At 33.3% G+C, this 23,226-nt stretch overlaps 3 protein-coding genes across 3 annotated transcripts; all 3 read right to left on the bottom strand.

The window, feature by feature from the left end:
* Positions 1–3,931: 3,931 nt before the first annotated feature.
* LOC121219389 (uncharacterized) lies at positions 3,932–5,112 on the bottom strand. Its single transcript, XM_041097468.1, has 3 exons — positions 4,736–5,112; positions 4,524–4,608; positions 3,932–4,441 (listed from the first exon to the last, which is right to left on the bottom strand). The coding sequence occupies exons 1-3, from the start codon at positions 5,033–5,035 to the stop codon at positions 4,263–4,265; spliced, it is 564 nt and encodes a 187-aa protein (XP_040953402.1). The 5' UTR covers positions 5,036–5,112; the 3' UTR covers positions 3,932–4,262.
* A 6,253-nt stretch (positions 5,113–11,365) lies between these two features.
* Positions 11,366–12,462, bottom strand: LOC107954048 (1-aminocyclopropane-1-carboxylate oxidase 3-like). The gene is given in 2 exon segments (NM_001327618.1): positions 11,366–12,223; positions 12,309–12,462. Coding segments are annotated over 2 exon segments (936 nt in total). The 5' UTR covers positions 12,411–12,462; the 3' UTR covers positions 11,366–11,389.
* Positions 12,463–17,979: 5,517 nt separating this feature from the next.
* On the bottom strand, positions 17,980–18,735 carry LOC121219127 (1-aminocyclopropane-1-carboxylate oxidase). Its single transcript, XM_041096805.1, has one exon. The coding sequence runs from the start codon at positions 18,733–18,735 to the stop codon at positions 18,106–18,108; it is 630 nt and encodes a 209-aa protein (XP_040952739.1). The 3' UTR covers positions 17,980–18,105.
* Between the last annotated feature and the right edge of the window lie 4,491 nt (positions 18,736–23,226).

Here is a 23,226-nt window from a genome sequence, read left to right as displayed (position 1 = left end):
AATAATAATAATGCAACGCTAGTAATATGATATAATGTTATAATATTAATGACTACGTAACTAACAGGGGAAAAAAAAGAAAAAAATATATGATAATAGCTAGATTAAAAAAAAGGCAAAATGGACTAATTCATGATAAAAATAAAATTTAAAGGTCGAATCCATAATAAAATAGACACAGTGGGCCCAAAATGACAAGGCGCGAAAGGACGGAGGGCCAAATGGGAAATTATCCCCAGCCCACGGAATGCCCTACTGCAATATGGACCAAAGTGAAACAAAATAAAAAGTATACAGCAAAATTAAAAAAGAGAGAAACAACAACTATGGACCAAATTGTAAACCATCGCAAAATAGGGAGGACCGCGTGCACAAATTACCCATGCGCTAGAAAACACGCGGATCCTAGGCGGTTGGGTCGGGTCAACACGCGGATCCTCCCCACCAAAACGACGTCGTTTCATGTTTAGTATAAATAATAAGAAAAACCAAAAAACAAATCAGTTTCATCATTTAAAAAAAAACAGAGAGAGAGCTCTCTCATTCTCTCTCAGGCCCCAAGTCTGGCCATGGGCTCCGGCAATCCTCCGCCGACGACGCCGTCGCGCCGGCCACCGTACACGGTGGCCAGAAAAATCAAAAGGTATGTTTTTCTCTGCTTTTTTTATATGTTATATATATAGTTTTAAAAAACAAAAGAAACAAAATCGAACACAAATAATTCGAAAGAAAAAAAATAAAGAAAAACAAATTAAAATTAGAAAAAGAAAATAAATATACCGAAAAGGGGTTGTTGAATCTGTTTTTTTTTTGTTTTTTTATTTCTTCAAATCAAGAGAAAAGGGGGGGAACCCTGTTTTACAATTTTTGCTATGGCTTTATAGCCATTTTTACAATATTTTTTATTTATTACTTGTCATTTCTTTCTCTCGTTTTGCAGGCAAGTGGCGATGGGACGTGCGGCGGCAGAAGCGGCGGTGGCAGGGCAAGTGGTCGACATGACCGTGGCAGTGGCGGCTGGTCAGCAGATGCGGCGCTAGGGTTTCTTTTCTGAAACCCTAGTTTGACTTTGGGGGGATTGGGCCAGTTGGGTAGTTGGGCTAGGTTTGGGCTTCGGGTTAGGCTAGTTGGGTATTGGGTTGCTGATTTGGGCTTTGGTTTGTAATTGGGTAGTTGGGGTTTAATTTTTTTTGTTTAGTTTAGGGTTAATTGGGTTTTGGGCTAAAAATTGGACTTGTACAGATAGGATTAGGAGAAGCTGTGAATTCATAAATGGTTTTGATATTCAGCAGAAAGTTCGCATGGTGGGCTCTCATTGGCTTAGAAACAAGATATTCAAGTCACGATTATTAGCTATTTTAAAAAATCATATAAATACTCTTATTAAAGAAAATCAAGGCAACAGGGACTGGCGATTCACGGGATTTTATAGAACACCTTTTGCTAATGAAAGGTGTAGCACTTGGAACTTACTCAGACAATTGGGAAGGACTCAAACTCATCCCTGGATTATTTGTGGGGACTTTCATGAAATCTTATATTCATTCGAAAAGAAAGGAATGGTGCCAAGAGATGAAAGAAGAATGGAGGCTTTTCGCACAATTCTAGATTAGTGTCAACTTATGGATGTTGGGTTTTCTGGATTGTGGTTTGCATGAGAAAAAGGGAAACTTACCAGAAACGAACATACGGGAAATGCTAGATAAATGGGTGGAGAATACAGAGTGGTTTTCGACTTTCCTCCATGCTCGTATTTAATACTTACCCTACTCACATTTAGATCATTGTCCTTTACTCATTCATACAGAGCAGGAACGTAAGGAGATCCATAAGGCTTAATTTCTGTTTGAGGCATGGTAGTTACTAGAAAGTTCTTTTGAGAAGACAGAGTCAAATATTTGGGAAAAATCTGTAGGATCACTATCGGATAGACTTGAAAATTTAAAATAGGGAATTATTCAATGGGTAACTCAAATCTGAAAAGGAAGGGTAGGGATCAAACATAAGTTAAGTCGAAAATTAGAGAGTTTGTTAGAGGAGGACAGGAATGATGGGAATTTGATTGAAATTATAAACACAAAGATACATCTCAATCTAGAAATTGATAAAGATAAGGCATACTAGGAGCAAAGAGCACGTGCCAATTGGCTGAAATCAGGAGATAGAAACATGACATTCTTCCATAAGTGTGCCACTCAGTGAAATAGGACTAATACTATTAGAAGCTTACGCAATAAAAATGGAGAAAAAGTCAATGGTGTGGACGAGATGGAGATGATAGCAAAAAACTTCTTTCAAGAGCTGTTCATGTCAGGAGGAGTAAGCAACATCGAATTGTTCTTACAAGGAATTGAGAAATGCATTACTGAAGATGCAAATATACAGTTTACAACAAAGTACACCGCTAAAGAAATCTGGATAGCTTTGAAAGGAATGGGCCCTACAAAGGCTCCTAAAGACAACGGCTTTCAAGCAATTTTCTTTCAAAAATGTTGGCAAGTAATCGGTACAGAGGTAACCTCCTTTTGTTTGGAAATTTTAATTGAAGGCAGAGATTTGGAACTTCTAAATGTCACGAACATTGTATTAATACCCAAAATCTCTCAACCCACAAATAGGATAAATTTTAGACCTATTAATTTATGCAATGTTCTCTACAAAGTAATAGTTAATGTGGTAGCTAATAGATTTCAACATGTTTTTGAAACATGTATAGATAATGCACAAAGTACCTTCATTCCAAGATATTTAATTATTGATAACGTGCTTGTGGCCTATGAAATCATGCATACACTAAAGAATAAAAGGGTTGGAAAAAAAGAGCACATGGAACTCAAGCTTGATATGAGTAAAGCTTATGACAAGGTAGAATGGGATTTTCTAAGGATTATGATGGAGCAAATACGTTTTGTGCAACATTGGGTGGATTTTATAATGAAATGTATAACGACAGTCTCTTACTCAATCATTCTAAATGGGGGTAAAGGAGAACGTTTTAGGCCAACGAGAGGACTTAATCAAAGGGACCCTCTTAGTCCCTTTCTTTTTCTAATTTGCTATGAAGGCCTCTCATCCCTCATGCGTTCGGCATTGAGAATGGAAGAGCTTAAAGGGATAAAGGCTAGTAGGTATTTCTCACATCCTCTTTGCGGATAAATTATGTTCTGGCCAGTGTGTGGCCAGTAAGAGAGCTCAACAGGTTAGAAGAATTTTAAAAACATATGAATTATGTTCTAGCCAGTGTGTGAACTTTGAAAAGTCCACCATATTTTTAGCACTAATACCTTAGAAGCTGGTAAACAGTTGGTAACGGGATTGCTAGAAGTGAGAAGATCGAATGATATTAAGAAGTATCTTAGTCTTCCCAATTTGGTAGGAAAGAAAAATAAGACATCCTTTCAAAGTTTAAAGGATCAAATTAAAAAGCAAATTGATGGATGGAGTTTGAGATTCTTGTCACAAGGGGATAAGGAAGTCTTCATCAAATCAGTCCTGCAAGCAATTCCTACCTATTCCATGACGTGTTTTTTATTACCAAAAACTTTATGTGGAGAAATTGAAGCGATAATAGCTAAGTATTGATGGCAGAAAGGACATGGGCGCAAAGGAATCCATTGGTGTAGCTGGGAGAAAATGTGTGAACTAAAATAGAAAGGTGGTTTGGGTTTTAAGAATCTGGCCAAATTTAATGTGGCCCTACTCACCAAGCAAGGATGACGTCTAATTGAAAAACTAGACTTGTTACTAGTACAGATTCTAAAAGCAAAATATTATTCTTCTACTAATTTCCTATAGGCTGGGCTAGGACGCACACCATCATACACATAGAAAAGTATTTGGGCAGCAAAAAGTCTTTTCAATGAAGGTCTGAGTTGGAGAGTTGGTACAGGGGAAAGCATATTAATTAATGAGGATTCGTGGTTGCCCCGGGTAGAAAATTATAGAGTATATAATCAAATTAATAACACAGACTTATCTACTGTTGCTTGTTTAATTGACAGTACCAATAGAGTATGGAAGGAAGAGCTTATTCGTAATACCTTTGAGACAAATTATACGGACAGAATCTTACAGATCCCATTAGCGAGCGACAAGCATGATGATATGATCATATAGCGCGGTGAGCCCTCGGGTACATGCTCGATTCGGAGTGCCTATAAACTATTACAGACCCAAAATACTACTCGGAGTGCCTATAAACTATTACAGACCCAAAATACTACAACTAGATTTAATGTTCTACGGAACACAATAAAACAATTCTACAAACAACTATGGGAACTACAAATCCCTAACAAAATAAAGATTATGCTCTGGAGAGTGTCTTGGAATTTCCTCCCCACGATGGTCAACTTATATGTTAGGAGATTGACCCATAGCAACAAGTGCCCTAGATGCAAGGTGGGTATTGGAACTCTTTGGAATGTCTTTGTCGGATGCCCTACAATAGTAGAAATATGGCAAAACTTAAACTTTGATTGTATAGTCCAAAGGGAATCAATAAATTGCTTAGAATGGCTTACATGGATTTTTAGCAAGTGTACTAAGCTCCAATGACGCTTGTTTGTCTGTGAAATATGGGTGCTTTGGCTTGACAGGAATAGAAATCTGCATGAAGGAAAATCTTACTCAGGAACAGAAGCAGCAAATTTCACCAGACATTACATTTATGAACTGGATGGTTTGGCTGAAAGAAAGATTATCACCATTGGGGAAAAGGAGAAATGGAAATCACCTGATACCAGACCATTAAAATCAATTTCGATGCCTCGTTCGACTGTATGGACCTTAAATCGACATCTGCGATTATGGCACGAAATGCCAACAGAGAAGTCATGATTTTTAAATCTCGCTTTCCTATGGCGGTTGGCACGGCCTTTGACGTAGAAGCTATCGCATGTTTTGAAGTCATGCTCACAGGGATCGAAATGGGTTTCATAGATGTAATAGTGGAAGGAGACTCCAAATCCATCATCAACAAATGTATGACAAGATCAATCAATAAATCACAAATCAGCGCGCATATCAGGGACATCCAAAAAGAAAAAGAAAGATTTCAATCACTAGTTTTTCACTTTGTTCCTAGGTCGGCTAATTAGTTAGCCCATAACATAGCCACGACAAACCTAAAGCAAAAAGAAATGGTTTACCTGATGGGAGAAGTCCCCAGCTACTTAGGGGTGTGCAAAATTCAGGTAAAATCGAAAAAATTCGGTTAACCGACCGAATTCGATTAATCGGTCGGTTAATCTAATTTTTTCGGTCGGGGTCGGTTAATTATTTTTTGATTTTTCGGTTAACAGTTAATTCGGTTCGAAACTGTCGGTTAACCAAATTTTTTCGGTTTAACCGAAAAAATTAATAAATAAAATTATAATATATAAATAGGCCCACTATTCACTTAAACCCAATCTAAACCCAAGTATTCAACCCAACCCAATCATAGGAATTATAAATAATTTAATAATTAAAAATAAAATTCTAAAACTAAGACTAAAACTAAAGTCTAAAAGTCTAAAAATAATTTAATTATGTAGTGATTCAATTTGGTTAATTCGGATAATTCGGTTAATTCGGTTAATTTTTAAACAAAAATAAAAAAAACATATAATTTTCGGTTAGGTTAATTTTTTTGAAAAAACATTCGGTTCGGTTAACGATTAAAGATTTTAAAAGGTCGGTTAATTCGGTTAATGTTATTTCGGGTCGGTTAACCGAATAAACACCCCTATAGCTACTCTAAATGGCAATTGGAAATGGAACGGCCAAGAGAACCAGATTGATGCGAATAGATGAAGAACTGATGAAAAGGGAGTTGAGAGGTCATCCCTCTAATCTAGTCACAAAACTCCCAGATTTCCGATTCCAACAAAATCCAAAAGACTATTGAAAATGGGAAATTTGGAGACAGATCACTAATGGCAGACTGAGATTATCAATACTTTTATCTTATTTTATTATTTCACTTGCTTTAGTTCTAGAGTGTTCTACCTTGGCTTTGACGTTTGGACTCCAATTAGTTTTTTTTAGGATGATTACCTTTGTCTATGATAGGCTTATGCACTTGTTTGGGTTTATTTTGTTTTAATAAAAAGTTCCCAGTTTGATTTCAAAAAAATAAAATCTAAAGGTTTTTTTTAATGTTTTTTCATTTTCTTTAACCAAACTTTTATCAATCAAAAGGTTATAGAAATATTATATTTAGAAGAAAACTAATGAAAAAAAAAAGGAAGTTGGTTTGGAAAATGACTCGTTAGTGAAGAGAAATTTTTTTTCTTTTTGGGTTTTACAAATTTATAAATGTGAAATGCCTTTGTTTTAAAAAGCTGAAAGCTTTGATTTGAGGATCAAATTGATAGAATTTTTAAATGTGAAAGGTTAAATTTATTGAATTATTTAGAATTCGGATCAAATTGATATAATATGTAAGCAAAGGGGTTCATAGTTTGGTTAAAACTGAATTAACTGACAGAACCGATCTAATTCGGTTTATCGATCAGTGGCCGAATTTAGTTCGGCTGGAGGTCGATTAATGATTTTGTGAAATTTTGATTATCGGTTAATTTGGTTTGAAATTGAGTAATTAACTGAATTAACTAATTAATAGAAATAAATAATAAATATTATAAATAATTGTTAACTTTTTGTTTGGTTGTTAACTTTCAAGATTTATGTAGTGATTCTAATATTTTATTTATTTTTTTCCCTTCATTTAAAGTTTTTGAACTATTAAAAAAATGAACATCAGCACTGTAATTTTTATATATTTTATACTTATTTTAATCAAAATTAACGGAAATATTTCGATTCGATTAATGTATTTGAAGAAAATTTATGTTTACATTTTGGGTAATTCAATTAGAGTATTAACTGAACTAACCGTTTGAACACCGCTATATGTAAGTACTGATGAGTAAATGAGTTATTCTATTAGTTAAAAAAAGGGTTTTTTGTTATCAATTTAACAACAGGAGACTAAAATATGAATAAATTCAAACATGAATACCTAAATTAAAAGTTTTTTAAAAATAAATAACACAAACATGATTTGCCTTAGTGTTAGATTTTTGGGAATTTGAATTATATATAAAAATAAAAATAAAAAAAATAAATGTGACGATGGACTTGGTTTAAGGAGTTTATGTTTATTTTATGGAAAAATCTGAATATGAATACGATTAAAAGTACTACTCCAATACCCTGTAGTTTGCCGCCATGTCGTCCTTGTTAGGCTAAAACGTGTAATTCAGTTGACAAGTCAAAACATTTCTTTCAAGTAAAAATAAGAATGAATTTTAATATAAATTAATATTGTATATTTTCTTAATTACATTATGTTTCATTCTCTATTAATTTCTTACCTAATTTTGCTTCTTCTTTTTTCCCTTATAGCAGCCACCTCTATTTTTGTTCCTTTGCATGTGGGCTAAAAATTTGGTAATCCTTTTTCATAAAACAACAAAATACCTCACCACATGTTTGTTCAATGTATTTAGTTCTTAAGATTTCTGTGATCTAATAATAACCTAATTACTGTTTGGATGTATCATTTATTAATTACTCCGTATAAATGTATAATTTTTTAATACTCGGTTATTATTATATATTTGGATTATTTTAAAAAATACAATTTTAAGTACTAATAAAATTTCGTCACATTATCAAATTTTAAAAATAATAAAATATTATTATAACACTCATCTACATCTACTATCTTCTTCAACCTAATTTAACTTTAATTAAATTACTTAAATAATTATTTTTTTTAAAATTATAAACGAACATATTTTTTATTTTATAATTTTTAATTATTTTTTTCTGAAGTTAATATTTTTTATTTTTGTGAAACTAATTTTTTTTAAAAAATAATTTCTAGATAGTGATTTTTTTTTCTTTTTTTTCCCATTTTAAATTGTTTTTATTTCATTTTTTAAAAGTAAAAAATACATTGTGTTGAATCTTCAATAATAAGAAATGTGTAAATTTTAAAGTTTCTATGTTATTTAGTTTTTTTTTTCTCTTATTTTAATTACTTATGTTTAAAAAAAACTAATAATTTTATATCTTTAAATATAACGAAATTTTATTGATGACTTTTAAAATTATCCTTATATAAATTATTTTCATACTTTTAATTTCAAAAGTTGTATTAGAAACGCATCACGTGTTGAAAAGTAAAATAAAAAGGAAAAGGAAAATCAAATTCCAAAATGGTGTGGAATGTTTTGGGTAAAAATTGACATGTTTTAAATGTGGAGTACATGCACTCCATATGATATGAGCAATGGAAAATTGCCAATACCTCTGGAAGAATGATAAGTCATAAGAAATTTTATTAAATAAACACCAAAACTATTTTTTATTAAGGGAAATTTATTAATTTATTCTATTAATGAAATTATATAAATCGAGGGAAAAAACAGTCATCGTAAGTGGTAAAGGACAAACTCCAACAACATAAAAGAAACTTCAACCTCAACATCAACATCAAATAAACATTGTGACATGTACAATTGGCTCTTTTACAACTTAAGCATGAAATATTTGGAGTGATTGCAAGCACTTAATGCGATAGGAAAATCAACTTCGGATAGTCTAAAGCGGCAAACAAAAATCAACAAAAGAATTAAGCATCCACCACACTATAGAGAGGATGACAACAAAATCTTCCTTAAAATCACTTGCAAAAACAATACTAAAAATCATGATACAAGAGCAAACAACTTCTAAAAGTAAAGACTTTTTAAAATAATAGAAAACAAATAAAAAAAACCACATAAAGCTTAAAGAAAACAAGTGCCCAAAAGTGACTCATGAAATTATTTATTATTTTGAAATACTCTCAAAATAGAAACAAATTAAGAAGGTAACGAAGAGCCACTCACTTTTAAGAGAAACTACTAGTGACCGGTGAAATTTCAGCATCAACAGATACCATCATTTGTCCATTACAATTTGTGAAGGCAGCAAAGATATCCACAAAATATATATGCAAATTGAAAAGAGAGAAGGCACGTGAAATAAATAAGGAGAAAAAAGAAAGAGAGAATTGATGGAAGGGAGAAAAACAGAAAAGTTTTTAAAGTTTAATTTGCTTACTGACACCAAAATTTATTTTAATTCTATAAGTAAAGTTTAAATCTTATCACATTTTTCATATATCATCCTTAAAATCATGCTTGCATAATCTAAAACCTCCACTAACATACAGTGAAAAACCCAACCATAATAAATTTGCATAATGAATTATTTAACCTTTCAACTTTATATAAAAAAATTCTTTTAGTTCTCAATTTAATTTTTCACCTTTTTTAGTTCCTAAACTTATATTTTTTTGTCAAATCACCCCAAAATGAATGAGCAAGTTAATACTTTTTAACTTTGTTGACGTTGCATAACATGATGACACGTTAACATTTAATTAATTTTTAAAAATTTTAAAAATTCAAGAAAATTTATAAAAACTATTTTTCAAAATTAAAACCATTAAAACCATTAAAATTATTACAAATTTATAAAAACTATAAAAAAATATACTTTTAAAAATTAATTAAATGCTACATGTTATATGCATGGCAATCCATGTGTATGCCGCATCATTAAAGTTAACAAACATTAATTTTTCCATCCATTTTTGGGTGATTTAACAAAAAAAATTCAAGTTAAAGGGCTAAAAGAGGCGAAAAATTAAATGGATGGCTAAATTGACATTTTTTTTTTAAAATTAGAGGGTCAAAAAAGTCATTATGCTTAATAAATTTGCTACTAGAAAGCAGGGACAATGCTAGAGGGGGTTGGAAGGGGCCTCAACCCCTCAAAAATTTATGAAAAATTTAAGTTAGTATATGGCACTCGAAAATGATAAAATTTTAATTTAATCCTTAAAAAAGTAAAAAGATATAAATTATTAAAATAATAAATTTATATATTAGTCCTCATAAAAATATGTAATTTAATTTCTTCTAAAAAAACTATTCGCCTTCACACTATTAGAAGGAAAATAAAGAGTGGCATTAGTTTGATTTGAATTGATCCTTACTTGCATTACATCCATAATAGTGAGGATTTGATCAAATAATAAGTTGATGTTTCATTCCTTTCATTCAAGTGGTCTTGAAAATTTCTTCTCTCTACTAATTTCTAACCTAATTGTGCTCCTTTTTTTTTCTTTTTAAATGTTTAGCAGCCACCTTTGTTTTTTTGTTTGTGTGGTTATCCTTTTCTGTGTGTTTTTTTAAAGCTAAAACAACTAGTATATTTATTTGTTTTATATATATGTAACTTTGTTCAATTAAAAATTATAATGTGGATCTTAATCATAAAATAACAATACCTCACCACACTTAGATATCAAGTTTGGTTATCTGTTTCTGGGTCTTATATGTTGGGTTAAAACTATATTTTGATAAGGATTGAAATGTAATTATATTATTATAGTGATTGATTTTTAAAAAGAGTAGTAAATCAAAATTTGAAGGATTCCAAACTATAATTGTATCATACGAGGGAGTTGTTTCCATTTTTAATATGATTGAGGGTTGTTCCTTCCTTCGCCCTTGTTTCCATTTTTAATATGCTTAATGTAATTACAGTCTATAATTAAATTTTTATAAAGTACAATAGATGGAAAAAAATTATATTCAACTAAAATCCCTAAAATCCAAACAATGCGAAGGCCTGGATGGCAATGATGTACCAATTATTAATCAGCTAAATTTAATGTTGTATTTTTTATGTATCATAATTTTTTATCTTTGTTGTTTAATACAATGTCTAGAACTACAAATAGTCCATTTTCCTCCTACATTGGCAACAATACCAATATTAATTGAATTAAGACTTAATTAGTAAGAATAATTACATCAAATAATAGCTTTCTCAAAGGCAATGTTTCCTTTTATAGAACACGTAATGGAAGACAGTTAAAAGGGCCCTTCGTATCAAAATGTGGTTAGTTTATGATAAAAGCTAATGTTTAATTAAATAATGCAATCAAATTTATAACTAATTATTTTATATAACATATTTATTGTGAAGTGCAAGTGCATGAAGGTCGGCAGCTAGGATCGTCACTGTTTAGAGTATTAAATCAAAACACTCACCTAGGGTAAACATTGACTTCTTTTTTCTTTAATATTTTTTTCTCACACACTTAAAATAGATTATTGCATATCTTCATGTTCCTTTGTGGCAACCCACCATTCCCTTTGTAAGTAATTTTATTCTATCAAATCTTTTATAGTAGAAATTGACAGGATCCTCACTGTTTAGAATAAAATAGATTATTCAATAGACTATACTAAACATTGACTTCTTTTTTCTTTAATACACCATTAACAGAACCCATTTCTTGATCAAACTCAAAGCTACGTCAGGTATTGAATTCTCTTTAAGCTGTTGCTTCCCTGGCTTTCATGGCTTCAAACCTCGGCTCCTTGGCCTGGAATTTAAGCACACCGTAAAGCTTCATGTATTCTTCGAACACAAATTTTGGGTACAATCCTTTCTTCTCTTCTTCTTCTTCTTTCTCCACCAGGGCTGGCGCCGGGTAGATAACGGCGTCGCTGCCGGGGTTGTAAAAAGAAGCTATCGACATGCGAGCCCCGTCGGTTTGGGCAATCACCCTGTGCTCCACGCTCTTGTATTTGCCGTTGGTGATCACCTCCAGCTGGTCTCCCAGGTTGATCACGATGGAGTGGCGCAAGGGGGGAACATCCACCCATTCCCCGTCTTTAAGAAGCTGAAGGCCGCCCACTTGGGGGTCTTGGAACAGCAAGATGATGCCACCGGCGTCCGTGTGGGCTCTGAGTCCCTTGATTTTGTCTGGGGTGGGACATGGTGGGTAGTTGCTAACTTTGGTGCCAAAGGTGGGACCTTTTGCCCCATAGAAAGCCTTTTTCAGATATCCTTTTTCTAGACCAAGGTTCTCACAGAGCAGGTCCAGCAGCTCCTCTGCTAGTTTCTCCAATTTCAACGCAAATTCTTTCATCACCTTCCTGTGTTCATCGGTTAGATCTGGGATTTCAGCCATGTTGGATTCAGGGAGATGGCGCAAATAGAAGGTACTTTCCCAGTCCATATCAGTAACCTCAGCCTGGAGACCCTCAAGGGCCTTGCTTGCCACCAGTTCCTTAAACCTTTGCTCCATGCATTTCTTGTAATGCTCCCTCGTCAAGCTTTCCACTCTGTCCATAAATTCATAGGGAATCCCATGGTTCAACACCTGCACCGAATGAACCACGCTAATAATTAGCAAAAATCTACCAAGGAGAATAGAGTATATATACATATAAAGTAGCAATCGGTACCTCAAAGAAGCCCCAATTCTCACAGGCATCTTTGATTAGATCCATGGTTGCTGCTCTCTCACCATTCAGTTTCTCCAAGTTGATCACTGGGAATTTTGCCATTTCTCTTACCACTTTATTTTTTTTCTAAACAACTCTCAGAGTGAGGCTGTTTACGGTGGGGATGTTATTATGCAAAAGCTTAGATTTGTTTAATGCAGAATGGAGGAAAGGGGTATGGGGCTATTTATAGATAGTTACAAGTGAGGTTTATAGGTATATAATTCAAGAGGATGTCGGCTTGTGGGTCAAAAATTAATAGTATCAACAAATTAACAAAGGAAGCGAGGAGGAAAATTGGAAAATAATACTACTATTAGTACATGCATAACTCCAATTTTAAAATCATTTCTTAATTAAATGTGATATTTAAAAAGTTTACAATTTAGATTCAATTTTTTTTTTTAAATCATAACCTACTTTACAAAGAGGTATGATTGAAAGCAAAATAATAAGATAAAATATTTAGATGGGTATACAATGAATATATTTATGAAAATTGCATTTTAATCTATTTTTGTCACAAATTAATTACGACTTTTCTAGTGATTATATTTAAATTTGTCACAATTTCAATTTTTTATCTATTTTTTATGTTGAATTGATTAAAGTTTTAATTAATCAATGATTTCTAATTATTTTAAATAAAAGAAATTCAAACAAATGTTGGGGGGTTAAATCTATGCTAAAATTGAATTGCCTTATTGAAGTAACTATCAACTCTTTGGTCCTTTGGGTCCATTGTTGGCATTTGGACACACATTTTGATGACTCTAAAAGAGTCACTTCTTTCCTGTTAATTTTGACCAAAATTTAAGTATCAGCAATTTCATTCCGTTCCACCGTCAACTAAATTTATGTTATATTTATTTGGTTAAAAAATATATTTTGTTAATAATTTTATTATAGATTCTGATTACATATTTTTTGTTTTACACAATGACTAAAATTACTATAGCCGCTCCCAACCTATAAATAAGAAGATAATGCGCTTCAGCGTACTCGAACCCACGTCCTTATGTATTGACAACAATACCAATGTCAATCGATTTTTCTTAAATTGTTGATTCAAAATTGATTTTCCTAAACAAATACGATTTATTTTAAAAAAAAATTAATATCAAACCTTTAGTCCCTCCTATCCAATTATAATTCCGATCTTGGAAAAAAAATTCTTTAATTAAATTCCATTTTTGTTCATTTAATGACGTAATTAGTAAAAAAAAACAAAATTGAAAGAGATTGACACATCATGAAACTCATTCCATAACTATTTCATATTTGAAAAGAACAAGAATTGAAAATTTCATTTCAAACATTAAAAAGCAAAAGTAAATGTCAAATTGTAATACAAGATAAGTTATAGTTAAATTTTATAAGTAAGAAAGCTTGACTCTTAAATTTATTTAAGAATGTATGTTTGAATTAATATATAAAATGTGGCATTCAGCCAAAAAAGGGGCCTATTGTTAGCCGCCATGTCGTCGTTGTTAGGCAAAAACGCGGAGTTCATAGACAAATATATTCGTGTTTGACCCAAGTCAAATTATTATTCAAGAAAATAGAAAAATCAATTTGGAAAATGGTGTGGAATATTTGGGGTCAAAATTCACATGTCTTAAATGTCTCCCAAGGAATAGGATATTTTACACGCAGAGTTAAATACTATCCTTTCCTTTTATTTTAAATACAACATATTTCACCTTATACTCTAAAAACTCTACTCATATAATAAATTTGTTGCCAAAATACAAAAACAATTCTAGAAGAATCTTTCTAAGAAAATCTCATTTTTAACCCGTTCAAATTTATAACATTTAAATTAGTTTTTTATTTATTTATTCAAGGAGCCTTGAAAATTCCTCCCTCTCAATTAATTTCTTGCCTAATTAAAAAAAAAATTTAGCAGCCACCTTTTTCTTTGTTCTTTTGCTTGAAAGCTAAAATAACAAGTTTATTTCTTTTATATATGTACTTTTGTTAAATTAAAAATTATATTGTGGGCACTATGTGCATGATCTATCTTAATCATAAAATAACAATACCTCACCACATGTTTGTACAGCTCACTTAGTTATCAAATTCGGTTTTCTATGTTCTCAGCTTACTGTTTAGGGGTCTTATGTTCGGTTGCCTTCGACTCTTTTGAGGGTAAGGGTGAGCATTCGATCAAATCGAATGAAAAAAATTTAAGTTAATCGAGTTGATGAATCATATTTTATCATCCTAATTTGATTTGAAATTTTCTCGAATCGAGTCGAGTGAAATGAAATTTGAATCGAATCGAATATATTTGTTCAAGTTAAATTTTAAAAAATAATTTTAGGTCCTTGTAATCACTGTCACTCATCATAATAAAATTTGTCCACCATAATTAAATTTTTTATTAACTTTCATCACCTCATAATTTATTTATTAATCTTTTATATACGAGTTAGCTTCTTTACTTGCTTAGTTGTTTCAATTATCTTCAGATTCTTGTCACTGTCTTTTGGAATTAAAAAAATATATTAAATGTAAAAATGTGATTTTTTAGTAAAAGTTATTTTAAAGATGAAATGTGAAATTGATACCAATATAAAATTTTAACACAAATATTTTATGGCATCATTAATAATTCAATTTTAATATAAATATTCAATATGACTAAACAATTCAATAATATAAATAATATAAAATGTGAAATTTAATTTAATAATATAAATAGTATATATAAATAAAAGTATTACTATTTATGTTTAAAGATGTTTTTGGATAATTTTGATTTTTTATTTGGGAATAAAGGGTGAGAAGTAAAAGTTTAGGGAGAAAATAAAAAGTTTTGGGGAGTAAAAGTTTAAAATTTTGGAGGGAAAATATTTAAAAAAAATTGGGGGGTGTGTTTGGGGTAGATGGGGGGTGGGATGGGAAGGGAGTAAAAATTTTGGGGGAAAATAAAAATTTTTGAGGGTTTTTGGGAGTAAAATTTTGGTGGGAAATGGATTTTGGGTAGATCGGGGGTTGGGATGAGAGGGGAGTAAAAGTTTTGGGGGGAAAGTGGGAAGGAGTAAAAGTTTTTGAGGGAAAAATAAAAAGGTTTGAGAGCTTGGGGTAAAAATATAAAATATTATAGTTTGATATTTGAATTACTCGAATTATTTGAGTGATTCGAATTCGAAAACTCAACTCGATTCGAACTCGAAATTGAAAAAAATAACTCGATTAACTCAAATAACTTGATTCGTTTAACTCGAAATTCGAATTCTTTTTTTAATTTTTCGAGTCGAATCGAGTTTTGCTCACCCCTATTTGAGAACGCTTCATTTATTGTGTTGGCCTTCAATGGATAATCAAATTCATGGATAATATATATTTTTGAGTAATTATCGTGTAAAATTAATTTTTTGTAAAGTAAATTAGATGAAAAATTGAAAAAAAATAGACAAAATTCATATATGAAATACACACGATAAGATTGGAGATTTGTATCTTGCAATTACACACATTAAAATTTGAACCTAAATTTGTCAATTGAGTATTAGCTTAATTGGCATGGGCATTGTTGTTAATATAAAAAGATGAGGGTTCAAGTGTGGTGAACTGCATTGCCTTTTTATTTATGGATTGAGGAGAGGCTATAAGTAATTATCTTTTTCATATTTGGTAATGGTAATATAAAATGTAATTATACAATTTTATAATTTGAAATTCTAAAAAATAATACTAACTGTTATAAAATATTATCAATAATACTTGAGGAAAAATTCTACTTAAAATTGAAGTCTTTAAATGTAATATGTTAGTCCAAAAAAGTATTTTTTATACAATTTTAATAAAATTAACATGAAAAATAAATATTTTATAATTTTTTTTGTCTAAGCAATTTAGCATTCCATATTTGTTGGGTTATTATTCCCTCTCTAATATTAAACATATACTCCTTGTCATCCTCAATTAGTCTTTGACCACATATAAATAAATAATAGATACTATGTAATTTATTTAAATATTTACTACATCAACATGTCTAAAAAAGGATCTTCGGTTAATAAAACTTTTTAGACTATTTAAATGAGATTAGTATATTAATTATATTATAAAAATAAAATATATTCTCACGTAATTACTCCCATTTGAATGTAATTGTTTATAATTACATGCATAATTACTTCAAATATTCTCACCATCCTCCAACAATTGGAGAGTGTAATCATAATTCAGTATGATCCACTAATTACTATGGTTATGCAAATATGCTTCACATATATAATTATAAATAATTATACCTAAATTCAACACAATTTAACATTTTTTTAGTGATTTAGATCATTCATAATTCCTTATGTCCTTTATGAATATTATGGTTCTCATTTAAATACTTTTTTTTTCAAAATTCGCACTTTTATAATTTTGATAGTTTATTGATATATAGGTTAAATAAAAATCATATTAAATCTTACCTAACTAATATTTTTAAGTTATTAATATGCTCATAACTTTCAACCCATAACTAATTAATTCATTTGAGAAAAAACATTATGCACCCAAACCATCTTGAATCAATCACCTCTAAAAATTTGTTAGTAACATGCTTACGATTTAAATTAATTATCAATTATAGTTTGGGTGTTTGTTATTCAATTTTTTTTGTTGTAATTAAAATATCTACGTGATGATCATGAAATGTGTTCCGTTTTCATAAATGGATATTGAGCGGACAATTTTAGTATTATATTGAGAGATAAAATTCTCATCTTCATATACACTTATTTTGGGTGAACTTAAGTTTTTCTCTTTATGGTGAATTATAAGCGATTAGCACGACTCGAATCCAGCTTACATTTGAGACGGTAAACACCCTAACCATCGTACCAACGTACGAGGTTAGATGAACTTAAGTATTTGACCTCCGGGGAATTAGACCAAACACTCTCCATATGACCGGTAGCTTTGTTGGTCAGCTTTCCAATGCATCAAGAATTACATCTATTAATGGATATTTGTAGCCCATATCATCATGTTAGTAAAGCATGTCGGATAAAAATTTTATTACAACTCCAAAACAATAATTACTAATTGTGGGGCTTCTTTTAATTAAATTTGGTTTGAATTTGTGTTTTTCTACCTATGTTATTCATTAAACTGGAAATTAATTTCTATGTTTAGTTTAGGCTTGAGTTGATCACCCATTACGTAGGTTAGAGAAAATCCCAATTATTTTATTTAGACTTGTAGCCATTAGCAATACACAACGTGTAGGGTTAGTTTTCATGTAAGTAACATTTGGTAACTTGAATTTTGAAATTAATCAGAGTTGTGGGTTTTATTCAATGAATTTTGGTAGTTTGAGGAGTGGTTTTGTGAAATTTGATTGGCTAGAAATGTTGGTTCAAAAAACAAATATGTTTGTGAAAAGGAGGAGACAGTGGGGGTTTATAATCCTACATCTGTGAGTTATGCTTAAAAAGGATGGAGTTGGTAGCATGGTAAGTTAAAATGTAAAAACAAAAATTGCAACAATTGTTTCGCCAACTATTCAATCAATTTCATGGCATTAAGTTTTGCAGATCCAAGTAAATGAAATCAATACCAATCATCAAAAGAATAATTAGATATTTTAGAGTTTAACGTAGAAACTGTATGAAGGATGGAATTATTGAAGTAGCAATATATATTACCCCCAACAATTAATGAAGTGGTCCAAAATTACAACGATAAGATTTCCAAGTTGGTACATATATGGTTAAGGACTTTTAGGGTGTAGATTAACTTCCATTTTTTAAGCTGTTGCAATGGCTTTCATGGCTTCAAACCTCGGTTCCTTGGCTTGGAATTTAAGCAAAGCGTAAAGCTTCATGTAATCTTCGAACACAAATTTTGGGTACAATCCTTTCTTCTCTTCTTCTTCTTCTTTCTCCACCAGGGCTGGCGCCGGGTAGATAACGGCGTCGCTGCCGGGATTGTAGAACGAAGCTATCGACATCCGAGCACCGTCGGTTTGGGCAATCACCCTATGCTCCACGCTCTTGTATTTGCCGTTGGTGATCACCTCCAGCTGGTCCCCGAGGTTGATGACAATGGAGTGGCGCAAGGGGGGAACATCCACCCATTCCCCGTCTTTAAGAAGCTCCTCTGCTAGTTTCTCCAATTTCAACGCAAATTCTTTCATCACCTTCCTGTGTTCATCGGTTAGATCTGGGATTTCAGCCATGTTGGATTCAGGGAGATGGCGCAAATAGAAGGTACTTTCCCAGTCCATATCAGTAACCTCAGCCTGGAGACCCTCAAGGGCCTTGCTTGCCACCAATTCCCTAAACCTTTGCTCCATGCATTTCTTGTAATGCTCTTTCGTCAAGCTTTCAATTTTGTCCATGAAATCATAGGGAATTGTTGAAGCCGTGGCCTGCATTGCAACAAAGAACCAGCAGCAACAAATTGGTCAAAAGACCAACAGCAGCAAATTGTACAATTTGAGCTGCTATACTGTTTTGTAGCAAAGAAATGGAGTTGGTTCAATTATAAAATTACTTTTTGAATATTTGTTCCTATGGAACTTAGTCTAAATCTTTGTAATGAGTTAGCTAAGTTAGTAGGAAAGATTGACTGATGTAATAGCTGGTATGCCAGCTTTCTTTTGTATACAAGTTGCTATATTGGTAAGTAAGAGCAGTTAAGTTAGTAGGTAGCTGTCAAATACTTTTGTAACCATCATATATTCAAAGTTTGAATGAAAATTATGATGACTTCTCAATTACAATTTTTCTTGCTGAGTTCTTTTCTTTTGTTTTTCTTTCAATCGTTTTTTGCTTTCTTTGCTACTGCCATTTATCCAACAAATGGTATCAAGAGCTTTCAGTCTTTGAGGGCCTTGGTTGTACACTGTCACTAAGCAAATTTTGTTTGAAACAAAAGAAGAAGAGGTTGTTTTGCTTGCTAAAAAAAATAAGTTTTACACCACCTCCTCCACCTGTCTTTGCTGGAGAAAATTACAACATCTGGGCAGTGAAAATGAGAACATACCTGCAGGCACACGACCTGTGGAATGTTGTTCTCAATGACACTGAGCCACCACCACTAAGAGCCAACCCGACTATAGCCCAGATTAGGCAGCACAATGAAGACTGTGCCAAGAAGTATAAGGCTATGTCGTGCCTTCAAAGTGGAGTTTCTGATGTTATTTTCACAAGAATAATGGCTTGTGACACTCCAAAGCAGGCCTGGGACAAACTCAAGGAGGAGTTTCAGGGGTCTGACAAGACCAGGCAACAGCAGCTGATCAACATGAGAAGAGATTTTGAAAATCTCAAAATGAAGGACTCAGAAACCATCAAGCAGTATGCTGACAGAATCATGGCTACTGTCAACAACATAAGGCTGCTTGGGGAAGAATTCAGTGACCAAAGAGTGGTTGAGAAGGTCATAACAACCTTGCCAGAGAAGTATGAAGCAAAAATTTCTTCTCTGGAAGATTCAAGGGACTTGTCAACAATCCCTTTGACAGAGCTTATAAATGCTCTCTATGCTCAAGAGCAGAGAAGGGCAAATAGGCAGGAGGACCACTATGAAGGAGCTTTTCAGGCTAGAAGCAGAGAAAGCTCAAGTGCAAACTTAAATGCCAAAGGCAAGAAGCCCTGGACTGAGAAGAAGAAGAAAGAACCTGTCAAAAGGAAGTTCCCACCTTGTGTCCATTGCAAAAAGACTACTCATCTCGAGAAATACTGCTGGTACAGACCAGACATTCAATGTAGAGCCTGCAAGCAATTTGGCCACATCGAAAAGGTCTGTAAGAGCAAGCCAAAACCACAACCACAATTTCAAAACCAAGCTCAAGCTGCAGAAGAGGTTGAATCACCTGAAGAGCATGTTTTTTCAGCATCATGCTTTGCAAGCTCGAGCAAAGTTAGTAAAATATGGTTGATTGACAGTGGATGTACCCATCATATGGCTTCTGAGAAGAGTATATTTAAGGAGCTTGACACCACTTTCAAGTCCAAAGTTAGAATTGGCAATGGTGAGCTGCTGGAGGCAAAAGGGAAAGGCAAGGCCTTGATAAGCACCAAGTCAGGTATTAAAACCATTTCTGAGGTTCTCTATGTACCTGACATTGACCAAAATTTGCTAAGTGTTGGCCAGCTATTGGAGAAGGGTTACTCTCTGATTTTTGAAGGCAAAAACTGTTTGATCAAAAATGCTGCTGGTGAAGTGTTGACTACAGTGGCTATGCAAGACAGAACCTTCATTGTGGATGTGAATCAACTGCAAGCCAAGGCATACGCATCTCAGTCTGATGAGACAGACTTGTGGCACAGGAGGATGGGGCATGTGAACTACAATTCACTGAGCATGCTGCACAAAATGGATTTGGTCAGTGATATGTCCAAAATTGAGCCAAAGGATGCTGTATGTGAGGTCTGTCAGCTTGGCAAACAAACCAGATTACCCTTTCCAGTCAACAAGGCATGGAGAGCACAAGGGAAGCTTCAGCTTATTCATACAGACATCTGTGGACCAATGAAGACTACCTCCTTAAATGGCAGCAGGTACTTTGTACTCTTCATTGATGATTATTCAAGGTTCTGTTGGGTAAATTTTTTGAAGCATAAGTCAGATGTTTATGACTTTTTCTGCAAATTTAAAGCCTTGGTTGAAAACCAAGCAAATTGCAAACTAAAATGTTTGAGGTCTGACAATGGTTCTGAGTATGTATCTCAGAAGTTTCAAAAATTGTGTGATGATGCTGGAATTCAACACCAATTGACTACTGTGTACACACCACAGCAAAATGGTGTTTGTGAAAGGAAAAACAGAACAGTCCTTGATATGGCTAGGTGTTTGTTATTTGAGGCTAATATGCCTAATGTTTTTTGGGCTGAAGCTGTGAATACAGCTATTTACCTGTTGAATAGGTTGCCAACTAATGCAGTCAAAGGAAAAACTCCCTTTGAAGCCTGGTTTGCACAGAAACCATCTGTCTCTCATTTGAAGGTATTTGGTTGTCTATGTTATGTGTTGGTACCTGAGGAGAAAATAACCAAGTTGGACAAGAGGTCCATGCCTGGGGTGTTTGTTGGGTACAGCAATGTGAAGAAAGGATACAGAGTCTTTGATCCACTGACCAAGAAGGTTGTAGTGAGCAGAGATGTGAAATTCAGTGAAGCAAGTAGCTGGAAATGGGATGGAATTGAAGCAAATTTGCCAGATGAAGAAGAGATTGATGTTGATCTGCAGCAAGCTGAAAATGAAGAAGTAATTGAAAATGGCTATGATGATCAACCTGTTCGAGGCACCAGGACATTAACTGACATCTATGAGAGATGTACAGTAACTATAGTAGAGCCTTCATGTTTTGAAGAAGCTGCAAAAGAAAAATGCTGGCAGGATGCTATGGAAGCTGAATTTAAAATGATTCAGAAAAATAATACATGGGAGCTTGTAAACAGACCTGGAAACAGAAAAGTTATAGGTGTAAAGTGGGTCTATAGAATTAAGAACAATGCAGATGGCTCTCTTAATAGACATAAGGCCAGACTGGTTGTTAAAGGTTATAGTCAGCAGCAAGGGGTTGATTTTTTTGAAACCTTTACACCTGTTGCAAGGTTGGATACTATCAGATTGCTGCTAGCTTTGGCAGCTCAAAAACATTGGAAGGTGCATCATCTGGATGTTAAGTCAGCCTTTCTAAATGGCTTTCTTAATGAAGAAATATTCATTGAGCAACCTGAGGGTTTTATGGTCACTGGTGAAGAACAGAAGGTCTACAAGCTGAAAAAGGCTTTGTACGGTCTAAAACAGGCTCCAAGGGCCTGGTATGAGAGGATTGATGGCTACTTAGCAAGGCTCGGGTTCACAAAGAGTATCAGTGAGCCTACACTCTATGTTAAGAAGGATCAGGAGGAAACCTTGTTAATTGTTTCCTTGTATGTTGATGATCTGTTGGTTATTGGCTGCAAAGATGAACTTATTGAAGACTTCAAGAAACAGATGCAACATGTCTTTGAGATGACTGACCTTGGTCTTATGACCTACTTTCTTGGCATGGAGATAAAACAAGGAAGTGATGGCATTTTCATAAGTCAGCAAACATTTGCTTCCAAGGTGCTTGAAAAATTTTGCATGTTGAAATGCAAATCAGTCACTACACCAGTTGCATTGGGAGAAAAATTGTCAAGTGCCAGTGAACATGATCGAGTAGATGAGAAGGCTTATAGAAGCTTAATTGGTTGTTTGCTTTATTTAACAGCAACTAGACCAGACATTGTCTATGCTGTTAGTCTACTTTCAAGATTTATGCACTGCAGTAATGTGGCACATCTGAAGGCAGCAAAAAGAGTGTTAAGGTATGTCAAAGGAACCATTGATACTGGTGTGAAGTTTTGGAGGGCAAGGGAGCTGAAACTCGTAGGCTATTCTGATAGCGATTGGGCAGGGTCAGTTGATGACATGAGGAGCACTTCAGGTTATTTTTTCACCTTAGGCTCGAGTGTTTTCAGCTGGAGTTCGAAGAAGCAACAAACTGTTGCACAATCTACAGCAGAGGCTGAATATATCTCAGCTGCAGCAGCTGTGAACCAAGCCATTTGGCTTAGGAAGATCTTGGATGATTTGAATGAAAGTCAAGTTCAGCCTACTGAGATTAGAGTGGATAATCAATCAGCTGTGGCCATAGCCAAGAATCCAGTCTTCCATGGTAAGACTAAGCACTTCAAAATCAAATTTCATTTTGTTAGAGAAGCTGAGCAATCTAGGGAGGTTAGCTTAATTCATTGCAGCTCAGAAATTCAGCTAGCTGACATTTTAACTAAACCATTGGGAGCCAACCGATTTAATGCTTTGAAGGAAAGGATTGGTGTTTGTTGCATACAGACCAAGGAGGAGTGTTGAAGCCGTGGCCTGCATTGCA

This window comes from Gossypium hirsutum, chromosome D07 (genome assembly GCF_007990345.1).
Source record: "Gossypium hirsutum isolate 1008001.06 chromosome D07, Gossypium_hirsutum_v2.1, whole genome shotgun sequence".
Lineage (NCBI taxonomy): Eukaryota > Viridiplantae > Streptophyta > Magnoliopsida > Malvales > Malvaceae > Gossypium > Gossypium hirsutum.
This window is presented reverse-complemented; position numbering and strand designations above follow the sequence as displayed.

Coding starts and splice junctions, on each gene's coding strand:
- LOC121219389 (XM_041097468.1), bottom strand. CDS start 5,035: ATGTCCCTGATATGCGCGCTGATTTGTGATTTATTGATTGATCTTGTC. Junction 4,609..4,735: donor TTTTAATGGTCTGGTATCAG/GTGATTTCCATT, acceptor TCCTTCATGCAG/ATTTCTATTCCTGTCAAGCC. Junction 4,442..4,523: donor TACACTTGCTAAAAATCCAT/GTAAGCCATTCT, acceptor CTACTATTGTAG/GGCATCCGACAAAGACATTC.
- LOC121219127 (XM_041096805.1), bottom strand. CDS start 18,735: ATGCAGGCCACGGCTTCAACAATTCCCTATGATTTCATGGACAAAATT.